At 48.1% G+C, this 11327-nt stretch overlaps 1 protein-coding gene across 3 annotated transcripts in view; it reads right to left on the reverse strand.

Moving 5' to 3' along the window:
• Positions 1–1446: 1446 nt before the first annotated feature.
• Positions 1447–11327, reverse strand: part of cdh2 (cadherin 2, type 1, N-cadherin (neuronal)) — a 33229-nt gene continuing 23348 nt past the window's right edge. Inside the window, exons 6-17 of one of the 3 annotated variants that reach the window (XM_035524177.2) lie at positions 10966–11110; positions 10552–10724; positions 10185–10322; positions 9109–9294; positions 8484–8734; positions 8256–8398; positions 7008–7241; positions 5890–6123; positions 5284–5423; positions 4730–4894; positions 3351–3603; positions 1447–3266 (exon numbers count right to left, since the gene is read on the reverse strand). In XM_035524177.2, coding sequence (XP_035380070.1) covers positions 3397–3603; positions 4730–4894; positions 5284–5423; positions 5890–6123; positions 7008–7241; positions 8256–8398; positions 8484–8734; positions 9109–9294; positions 10185–10322; positions 10552–10724; positions 10966–11110 — 2016 coding nt within the window. In that variant the 3' untranslated portion in view covers positions 1447–3266; positions 3351–3396. Of the gene's footprint in view, positions 3604–4729; positions 4895–5142; positions 5424–5889; positions 6124–7007; positions 7242–8255; positions 8399–8483; positions 8735–9108; positions 9295–10184; positions 10323–10551; positions 10725–10965; positions 11111–11327 lie in introns of those variants that run through there. The other 2 variants (XM_035524176.2, XM_081717136.1) reach the window with 2 other exon arrangements.

The following is an 11327-nucleotide window of genomic DNA, read 5'->3' on the forward strand; positions in this document are numbered from 1 at the left end:
GGGGGTGCTAGAGACCTCCCACCGCACCACAGCAAAGAAAGAGAGAAGGCCAAGAATTAAACTCAGGCTTTGTCCAAAACCACATACTATCATAGACTGTATATACAGTCTATGTATATACACATTCTATGCAGTCTATATATGGTCTCTGCACACTACATGCTACATGTTATAAATGACCTCATTGCCATTTTATGTTTGCATATGAGTAAGTAAACAGTTTTAGATGTAGCCTCCATGTTGTCATTAGACTTAGAGCAGAGAGGTACAGGTGGAGTGGTGAGCTGTGATAGGTGTTGTGAATATGTCTTATTGTTTATGATATTTGGAGCAGTTATTGGTTAGTTCATATTGCATCCATTCACACTGTAATGGAAAAACACAACACAATCGCTTATGGGTGAGAGATCACTTGGATCTAATACATACTATAGTGGGGCCACTGGAATCCAGACTACATAAGTAGAACATGAGATTGTATAGGGGAGAGAGAGAAAGAGAGAGGGGGAGAGATTTGTTCCCCCTGTATCAGTTGATCAATGTCATCTCCATCCTCTAGCCTATTTTTAGCCTCTGAAACTCCAACTCACGACACTAGCTCATTCTCTCACACATGCACACACACACTTTTATCATTGCACATAAAGGCGAGCGTGTTCCAGGGTTCCGAAATCCTAATGAAAACAAGTGCAAAGAGCGCAGAACAGGGACAGAGGCAGAAGGAGGGAGATAAAGGTAGAACATGAGAAGCATCCCAAAAAACAATGGAAAGGAATGCCTGCAGTACACGGGGGGTACATTTTTTATTTTTTATTTTTTTGCCTGCTACCTAAGAGATGCAGCGCTGGGCCTGGGCTCGTACCCAGCTACAGCGTGACCCTCCCAGCTGCAGGGCCACACCTGGGGCCAGGCGGACAAAGTGCTTTGATATCGGCACTACAGATCCTGGAAAACTGGGAAAAGAAGAGCCAGCCAGAGGAGAGGTGAAGGACTACTCCCAGCAGAAAGGCAGCAGCAGTTTGTGTCTGTGTAGGCGCTTTGTGTGCGTGCACAGTGTACTGCCTTGTGGTGTAGGGTGCACATGCTTGTTCCTGCATCCTTCCAAAGAAAACGAACAGAAGGCAGATGTGGCTTAAGCAACTGGCCTGTAAATGTGTTCCAAATCTAAATAATCAGAATGAACTGAGAATATCTGGTTGAATAAGATTTATTACAATAGAAATAATGTGCATATGTGTGAAGAAAAACAAAAAAGAACCTTGACTATTTGTATAACTCGGTCTAACGTATTTATTTCCTATAGTGCCCATTTGTTGATGTCTGAGCATGTGAAAACATTTTCATTATCCTCACAGGATGCAAACAGTTTATGACACAAAAGATGGTGAACCAAAATCCCACGTATAGGACAGACACTAATTATAAAAAACCCCAAGACAATCAAAATTTCCAAAATTAGACTTTATTGGCCAGGTGGGCTGCGATGGGTCATAACATCCACAAGTAACTTCAGTCATAGCCCACAGAACTCTGTGCACCTGCCTTATATCCTGCAACTGTCAATCAACTTCCAGCCATCAGTCACCTGAGTGCGAACCCAGGAAGTACACATGCTCTGCTTTTAAAACTAGTGCTGCTGGGCCGTTCTGTGACTACAGCCTGTCTATCTCTCTCTCTCTCTCTCTCTCTCTCTCTCTCTCTCTCTCTCTCTCTCTCTCTCTCACACGCACACACACACACACACACACACACACACACACACACACACACACACAGACACACACACACACTCTCTAACACCCTTCAGCCTTCCACATGGAGAGACAGCAGCAGGGATTAGGTCGACAACATAGCTCTGGTATTGGGCTCTGTTTTTCGGTCTGTCTCCTGAAGAGCCCTAAGAAATGTCTAAGGGGCAGAGAAGAAGCGTGCGAGGCCGGCGGCCTTCTGACAGTACGAACAGCCCTCGGGCTATAGCAGGGCAAGTGGCCTCCAGAGTGCTGGACGCGCAGAATTTGGGGGGTGGAAGGAGGAGGCATTTTTAAAGAACTACACTAAAGGCCTGGGACGACAGAGACTAGCAGCTACGAGAAGAGATTGCAGAAATAAAACCTTCATTTACATTGGCAGAGCGGAGGGAAGTTCAGTAGCGGAGGGAGTTGAGGGGAGATCAGGAGTAAAGGGAGTTAAGGAGGGAGGTGAAGAGGGGATGGAGTTCAGGGAGGAGGACAGGAGCCAGGGGCTTGAGCAGATCTGGAGAAAGCTGCTGCCTTTCCAAAGACTGACTTTTTTTTTTGTGTGTGGGTAAACAAATTTTGGAAATACCTTTTTATACCGAAAAGATAAAAACATGCAAAAAGCCTTTCATTTGTAGTCCAAATTATACATATACAAGTTTCATGTTCCCTTGTACTTCATCATAGACTACATCAACAAAAAAGAAAGAAGAAGAAAAGCTATGTACACATCATTTCATTTACAGTGAAGTAAAAAACGAAAGAATATCATGGCTGACTAAGGCAGGTGGAGCGTGAGCAAAAGGAATAGTTTATTTGTGTAAAATAATATATCACATAAAAAAGTAATTAAACTAACAACGAAAACATTCTGCTACCCAACAATGGTGGGACATTCCCCTCTGCTGCATAAGTTAAAATGAAGAATGTAGGGAAAAGGAAACCCGATGACACAAATCGAAAACTAACTTCTAGCATGACTGTACAATGTGGCTCTCTGGGTTTCTGTTCTGACTCTGTTTTGATACAGGATGGGGGTCAAACAACGAACAAACAGAAGCATGGCAAGGCGCAGCCACATTGGAAAACCAGGCTTACGACAGAAACACTCCGAAACTCAGGAGAACCAGTGGGCAGGAACCGAGTGATCAGGTCTGAGGTTAAAAGCGGAAATAAAGCGACAACGAAAACAAAAATGTACAAAAAGGCACGTTAATATCCCAGTGCTTCTGTACTGTGAGATTCAAGTGTAACTCAGTGTCCATCTTAGTTCTCTGAGCGTTTCTTCAGTGTAGTGTGATTTGTGTTTTTCGTACCAGTGGTACTTCACTCAGGCAAAGGAGGAAAAGCCGTCTGGATCCAGAGCTGGTCGAGATTCCTTCGGTCGACTCTCTTTGGCTCTAGCGGAAAACCTGGGAAAGAGCCAGTTTTGTTGCCATGGTGATCCGCCTTTCTCTCTCTCTCCCTCCCTCTCTCTCGTATCCTCTCTTGTGGGAATATCAGTTTCTTCATTCTTCTGATTTTTACACACTGTCCGTGTCCATGATAAAAAAAAAATTAAAATTTTCTTGTAGTTATTTACTCATTTTATCTTTATTTTCGTTTCGTTTGTACCTCTCCCTCCGTTGGTGTGTGGTCGGCCCAGAGCTGGGAGGAGCCGCTAGTCGTCGTTTCCGCCATACATGTCGGCCAGCTTGCGGAAGCGTGGCCCCCACTCGCTGAGGTAGTCGTAGTCCTGGTCACCGCCGGAGCTGGACGAGTGCAGCGAGCTCAGGGAGCCTGCTGTGGAGCCGCTGCCCTCGTAGTCGAACACTAGCAGCGAGTCGTAGGGGGGCGCCGTGGGGTCTGTGTCCGCTGCCTTCAGGCCCTGTGAGAGCAGCAGGAAGAGGGGGCAGGATTTAGGGTCGCGGGCTTACGGACCTGCTTGCGCAGTGTGTTGCTGTCTGAAATACTCATGCCTTAGTGCCCTCTGGAGGTGTGTCGGGTACTGCAGGGACTGCACCGGTAAATAGACGGAGGAGAGGAGAGGAGGGGAGGGGAGGGGAGGGGAGGGGAGGGGAAGAAGGAGGGTGAGATTGAGGAGAGGGGGGTGTCATGGAGTGAGGGATCAGGGTCAGTGTAGAGGCAGCTGCACGGAGCAGGCCAGAGCCTAACGGGATGATCTCCGGGCAACCCCAGCTGTCTGACTCACCCAGACAGAGCTATCAAATCAAAACAAGCACACGGCACTTCCCAGCTACAGCAGGTAGCATCCGCACACGAAGCACAGGCAGAGAGAGGCAGCACATGCGCAAGATCAGCAACTGCAGACCCGCTATCTGTCATGTAGATGCTGCATGATAAATACACAGCGTTCGACAATACACAGCAACACCCCCTCAACTGACAAGTAATTCTGTCTCCATAGCCAGTGCTCTGCAGCTAGCCAAAGTACAAACCGAACATCACTGTATAGATTTCCATGCAAAAGAGAAGGATGTGTGATGTGACAGCGTGCAATGTGAGCAGTGGAACAGCAGTTGGCCTCGTTGGCCCTCCTATAAAGTCCTGCTACAAAGCCACGTCGCTTCTTAAGTGCAGTTACGTATCTGCTTACACAGACCTAATGTTTTGTTTACTTCACTTCCTGTTTAAAACCCTTTCTAACTTTTCTCCACTGTGATCCCAGTGCAGCTTAATGCCTGCAGGACCTCTGTGTAAGCGCATGTACGTGTGTGTGTGTGTGTGTGTGTGTGTGTGTGTGTGTGTGTATCAAATCAGGCCCATCCCCTGACCGCAGATGATACCCAATACCTAAGCCTGAATAATGTCCATCTAAACTAATAGCATTGAAGTTCAATTAGCTAATCAATCACCATTATGCCTTATCACTGGTGCCATCCAACAGTTTATATGGCGAGACAGCTGTAAACAGCTTATCCACACACACACACACACACACACACACACACACACACACACACACACACACACAGCCTCACTCCCACATAGACCTCGTGGATGAAGTCTCCGATATCTCCAGGGTGCGGTGCAGCTGAGCGCAGGGGGTAGCTGGGCTCCGGGTGGAGCGGCCTCTCATCCAGCCGTCGGATGCCCACGGGCTTCACCAGGTCATGCTCCAGGGTGTCGGGCTGCTGCAGCTGACTCAGATCATAGTCCTGCACGCACACGCACACGCACACGCACACGAGGTTATTCAATTTGTGGACTAGAGTTTTTCCTCCTCGAACGCATTCGGATATTTCTCTTTCTCATAGACTGTGACAGTGTTCTTTCTCTAGTGTACTTTCTCATCTATCTCTCTCAGAAATTACCTTAAACATATCCAGCCACAGCACTGTTGTTTGTTTTTATGTAAGTTAATTTGGTATATTTGTATTTGTTGTATGCTTCGCTGTATACTTGCTGGCTCAATGGGGGGAAACAGAACATCAGTCTGAGATGTTCACGACACGGTGCTCTGAGGAGACGTGACCAATCCCTTGCTTTGCCTAACAAGCTGTCTGTTGGCTGCCGCGCCAGCAGGAGTGTGTGAGCGGAGGGGCACCTGGTCCTCCTCTCCTCCTCCCTCCTCGTCGTATTTGAGGATGTTGTCTCGGACGTCGTCCTCCGGGTCGATGAGCAGCTGCTTCGCCTGCCTCTCCTTGTCTCTCCTCTTCATCCACATGACAAACAGCAGCACGAGGACTAGAGAGAGGGAGAGAGAGGGAGAGAGAGAGAGAGAGAGAGAGAGAGAGAGAGAGGGGGAGAGAGAGAGGGGGAGAGAGAGGGAGAGAGAGAGAGAGGGAGAGAGAGAGGGGGAGAGAGAGGGAGAGAGAGAGAGGGAGAGAGAGAGAGGGAGAGAGGGAGGGAGAGAGAGGGAGAGAGAGAGAGAGAGGGAGAGAGAGAGGGGGAGAGAGAGGGAGAGAGAGAGAGGGAGAGAGAGAGAGGGAGAGAGAGAGAGGGAGAGAGAGAGAAAGGGAGGGAGAAGGGCAGACGCGCGGGGAAAGACGAGAGCGGAGAGAGGCAGAAATAGAGACAGAGGGAAGAGAGAACAATACATAAAGTCGTGTGCAGCCCAGCCCAGGTGTTCAGCTTAAACAGGAGTCTGACTGGTGGGGAAATAAGTATTGCATCGATGGAGAGCCGCCACGCGCTCATACGACAGACCTACCCAAGAGGATGATGATGCAGATGAGGATGGCGATGATGGCCCCGGTGCCCAGTCCGGCCGCCATGATGCGCTCCATGTCCACACAGTCCCCGTGGTGATCGCACTGACACACCTTCACGCGCAGGTATGACGTGTTGGCCATTGGCAGGTTGCCCGAGTCTGTGATGAGGATGGGCACCTCATAGACGCCGCTGTGGAGGTAGCCGATCTTCAGACTCAGCTGGACATATTCGCCTAAAGAACGACAAAAATACAGCCTCGGCCCTTTATCTGATAACCCGCCGCAAGCCGCTCTACTGCACACGTGCTTCAGTTTAATGTGAGTGGATTGTCTTCCTGTCTTGTGCCACAGCAGTATAATAAAATCTGTATATTAAAACCACCCAATAAATCACTCCAAAGCTCTTTTCATTATGGTATGTACAAAACACATAATCAGTCGGGGTCCCTGGCACAGGCATCAGACACAACTGCCAAGGATGCCGGGGATGCCAGCAGGGTTCCCATGCCAAGTCAAATGTCAAATTCCCTAACTTTCACTGACTAAAACGCTGAATTTCTATGACTTATAATGAACAGAGAAACAGGCCGTCTTTGTTAAATGGGCACGGAAAAATCAAGTGACAATAACAACCACTGATACAGTATGGGAAACACATGAAAATTTTGATAAATGGCAACTAACATTTAAAGATGCTACAAACAAAATTCACTGATATTACTTGACACAAAAATTATTCTAGGCTTTCCATGTCAGGAACAGACTTGCATGATATTCCAGGAATTCCATGACCCTGTAATAGGCGCTCGTGAAACCGTGTGATGTGTGCGTAGCTGCCTCCCTGCCTGTAAACACCACTCAAACTACCCGCTCAAAAGAGAGGCCTGTTTACTTTGTTTCTTGAAATTAGAAGTGCATGTAGGTACAATAGCTATATTTTTAAGTGTAACTAGGCTAACTACATAGTTTATTTTAAATAGTTTTAAAAGGCTTTATGCTGGACAACTGAACTGTTTCACTTTGGTTATTTCACACAGAATAAAATTATTCTTAGCCTTATTAATGTTAACGCTGACACACCACTGTGTTAGTGTTATTAACGTTGATGCTAACACACCACTGAGGCGGGTGAGAGTCCAGTTGCGGCGGACATCAGAGGGGCGGATGGCGAGCTCGAAGGCGAACGGCCCGGCGTTAGGGCTCAGGTCTCCGTCCACAGCAGTGATGTTGATGGCGTTGGGCTCGGGCCGCTCACACACCTCAGCCTCGCGGGGAAAGACGCGAGGAGCGTTGTCATTGATGTCCAGCAGGTAGATCTGCAGAGTGCCCGTCCCACTGGCCGGAGGAATACCTACGAGAGAGAAAGAAAGAGAGAGAGATGGATACAGAGAGACAGGGAGGGATAGAGAGAGAGAGAGAGAGAGACAGAGAGAGAGAGAGGGAGAGAGAGAGAGGAGGGAAAGAAAGAAAAATTAGAAAACCATGTTGTCCCGACAGTGACATTTTGGGAGAAACTCTCTAACCACTAAGCTGTGGAGAACATACATAATATGTATGAGGTAGCATGAGGTGTAATCCCAGGCTATACGATATTGTCCGTCATTCTGCCGACCCCTGGAGTTTGTCTCATCATCGGACCGACTTCGTAAATGAACAGCGGGTCCTTTGGTAAGGAAGGGAAGCTGCTGCCACGGGGCCTCCACAGTTTGGGTGGTAGAGGGAAGGCCAACCACAACCCCCGCCCACCCGGCCCTGCTGGGAGCCGAGCATCATGGGGCTGCAGGTTAACGGAGTGTTTATAGAGATGGGCTCTCTCCGGCACAGAGCGTGAGTGCGTGTGTGTGTGTGTGCGTGTGTGTGTGTGTGTGCGTGTGTGTGCGCGTGTGTGGATGTGACCATTGTTCACACTGGCCCGACGCAGAGGGAATGCTAATAGCTGCAGAAGAACAGAGCTAAGCAAACGGCTGCAGTCTTGCTCACACAGGCCACAGCGTGTGTTAGCGTGTGCACCGCGGAGAGGGAGGAGGAGCGAGGGATGGACAGAAAGCAACTAAGGAGGAAAAAAGAAAGGTGTTGCTTCCATTTCAATGATGTCCATAAATGTGTGTGTTTAAGGGGGGAAAACTGCACATGTGTATGTGTATGAGTGTGGGTCCATGTTTGCTTTGTGTGTGGATGTGTGTGTATGCCTGTGCTCCTCGATGAGCTAATTCACAGATAATTGTTCCCCACAGCTGAGATCAATGGAGTCACTCATCAACCACTGAACCTGTAATGAATTTAAACTCTCCACTGAGCCAAAACAAACACACACACACACACACACACACACACACACACACACACACACACACACAGAGCTCACCGTTGTCAGAGGCCATAAAGGTGGCGTTGTAGAGGTTGTTTCTGACATAGGGTGACTCGCGGTCAAGCAGGGTGATGGTGGAGATGCGTCCGCTGTTGGGGTCGATCTCCAACCAGTTCGCTGGGTCAAACAGCTTCGAGTATCTACATTCACAATTACGTCATCTTAGGAAGTCGTGGCGGAAGTACTGTCTGCTATTCATGTGTATGATCTTGTGTGTGTGTCTACCTGATACTCTGCCCTTGTCTGTCAGGGTCATGAGCTGTGAATGTGGTCAGCGTTGACCCTGCTGGAAGTCCCTCATCCAATTTGACCTGTTTTGGGTTCGGGTCAAAGTTGGGGCTCTCGTTCACGTCTATGATGCGAATGGAAATGGTGGCTGTTGATTGGCGGGTGCGGTGGATCCCGCCCACCAGTGGAACCTCATTCTCAGCCACCACAATTAACGTGTACAGATGACTCATCTCAAAATCAATTGGCTGAAGAAAATAATGCAGACACACACACACACACACACACACACACACACACACAGATATGCACATGCTCACATTAACACCAACACACACCCAAACAGACACAACATTAATGCAATTGCATAATAAAAAATAAAATATCAAATAAAAAAATTAGTGGCCTGTTTAAGATGAAACGGGTGGTTGGAATAATAATTAATGATTGGCTCATTCTCCAATTAAAGCACTTAAAAACCATTATCACTGATGAAGAAGGGTAGCCGCTCTTGACTAGCTTTGTTTCCATGGAAACAGTCTTAGCTCGGTGGTTGATCCCATGCATTGGAAGTCAGCAAAGCTAATGGCATTCAGCGTGTGTGCGCGGCTGTGCGTGTCACCTTAACCACAGTGATGAGGCCCTCGTTGGTGGTGGGGTCAGTAGGGATGGAAAAGCGGCCGGTTGGGTCGCCAGATGTGATCCGGTACACGGCGTTCCAGGCCGGAGTTCCTGGCTTGTCTTTATCAGTCACTGTCAGATTGGTGACAATCACATTAACCCGGTTCTCAGGGACCTCCCCATGGAACTAGAATAAGAAGAGAGAGAGAGAGAGAGAGAGAGAGAGAGAGAGAGAGAGAGAGAGAGAGAGAGAGAGAGAGAGAAAGATAGAAAGACAGAGAGAGTGAGGGACTAGCCATAAGTAATTTCAAGTCAATGAATTCACATAAAAGTAAATCTGTGTCCTCCCACTGAGGGCAAATGTTTCAGATTTGGTTAGTGGGAAAATCGTCCGTGTTCACACAGCTTTGATTAGGGCCACTTTAACTCTGCATGCTGTCATCTCAGTACCCCAAATGTCCCCGGAGCTGTACATCTGACCTCTTGGGAGGAATTCTCTTCCACTATAGGCTACAAACCCGTTAAGTCTCCCCCCCCCAAGCCAGTTCTGACTCTGACTAACTGCACCAGTCTCTTGCGCTACATGTCCAGCTCTTCCTCTCTTCTACGTATTACTGTTGCTGTGGAGATGAAATCATAAGAAGGGGTGATTGCTCTGCTCTGTAACCACGGCCCATGTCCAAGGATGCTTTGGGAAACAGACCCCTGCTCCTCTTAGCCTGCTCCCATCTCCTGTGACGGGGATTCGGGATGCTGTGATTATCTGTGATATTTTCCAGCTTGTTGAAAGATAAATGCCCCTCAGGATAACAAGCTGCTGTCGCTCATATCAGGCTTTGCAGCCTGCATGTGTCTGTCACTTATATCATGGGTTATGCTATGCATTCTAAACGATCTGAATTTAAAAATTTTGGTGGTGAAAAACTGATGATTCTGCAGTTTCAACACCAGTGATCAGAAATCCACTGTCAAATAAATATTGTGCAAATATTTCTTCTATCTGCTACTGAACATGTTGGTATAGGAGTACGTGAACATGTGAGTATCTGAATGCCGATCACGCTTTAGCGAGCTCACCGTTTCTCTAGTGAACTCTGGCGCATTATCGTTGACATCCAGCAGACGGATGATGGCGGTGGCCGTGTTGGACAGGCCATACATGGGGTTACCCTCCATATCAGTAGCCTGGATGATCAGAGTATACTGGGACACTTTCTGCTCAGAAAACAGGACAAACACATACACACATACCACATACACGCGTGCAGGAGCATGCACGCACACACGCACGCACACACACACGCACGCACACACACACACACACACACAAAATGGGTATTTCCGGTACAGAAGGACAACATTGTGAAATCCATTAAAGTCCACAATGAAAAAAGAACTCACACACCATGCACACACACACAAACAAGAACACAGAGCTTTCCACCTCTCTGTCAAGGCCGGCAGCTACAGTGATGATTTTGCCCGTCTTGTTGTTGATGGTGAACATGTTGGTGGAGGGGCTCTCTGGGCTCTGAGACAGGATCTTGTACCTCAGCATGCCGTTGGCTGTGTTCGGGTCGTCCTTGTCCTGCGCTGTGACTGTCATCACGAAGGAGCCTGCCAGCGAGCCCACACAACACTGTAACGTGGGTGGCTGTTACGCGAGAGCACTACCCCACCATGCCAACAGTGGACGCATGCCCCACATGACTCAGCTCATGCAGAAGATCACAGAGGAGAAGCCTGGTGCTGATGTGTGTGTGTAGTGTGTGTGTGTGTGTGTGTGTGTGTGTGTGTGTGTGTGTGTGTGTGTGTGTGTGTGTGTGTGTGTGTGTGTGTGTGTGTTTGTGTAAGCTACCTGGCTTGGCGCCCTCATCCACAGTGCCGTTCCAGATCTGATGCGAAAACTCTGGTCTGTTGTCATTCATGTCGATGACATTGATTACAATATCAATGGGGTTCTCCATTTGGTTCCCATTAATGTCCACTGCATGAGCTCGTAGCTAGTCAAACACACCCACCCCACACACATGTACGTACACACACACACACACACACACACACACAGTTAAGTCACTTATAGTCACCACTAATCCAAACAGCTTAAAGATTCCCAGCTACACATTAATGAATCAGACTTGCATTGGCAGATAGTATAACATCACATGAAGCAGGAGTAGAAAGGAACAGTAAAGTTCAAGATCCTGTGCTGACTGGTCC

Source organism: Electrophorus electricus, chromosome 7 (assembly GCF_041902795.1).
Source record: "Electrophorus electricus isolate QZ-2024a chromosome 7, ASM4190279v1, whole genome shotgun sequence".
NCBI classification, from domain to species: Eukaryota; Metazoa; Chordata; class Actinopteri; order Gymnotiformes; family Gymnotidae; genus Electrophorus; species Electrophorus electricus.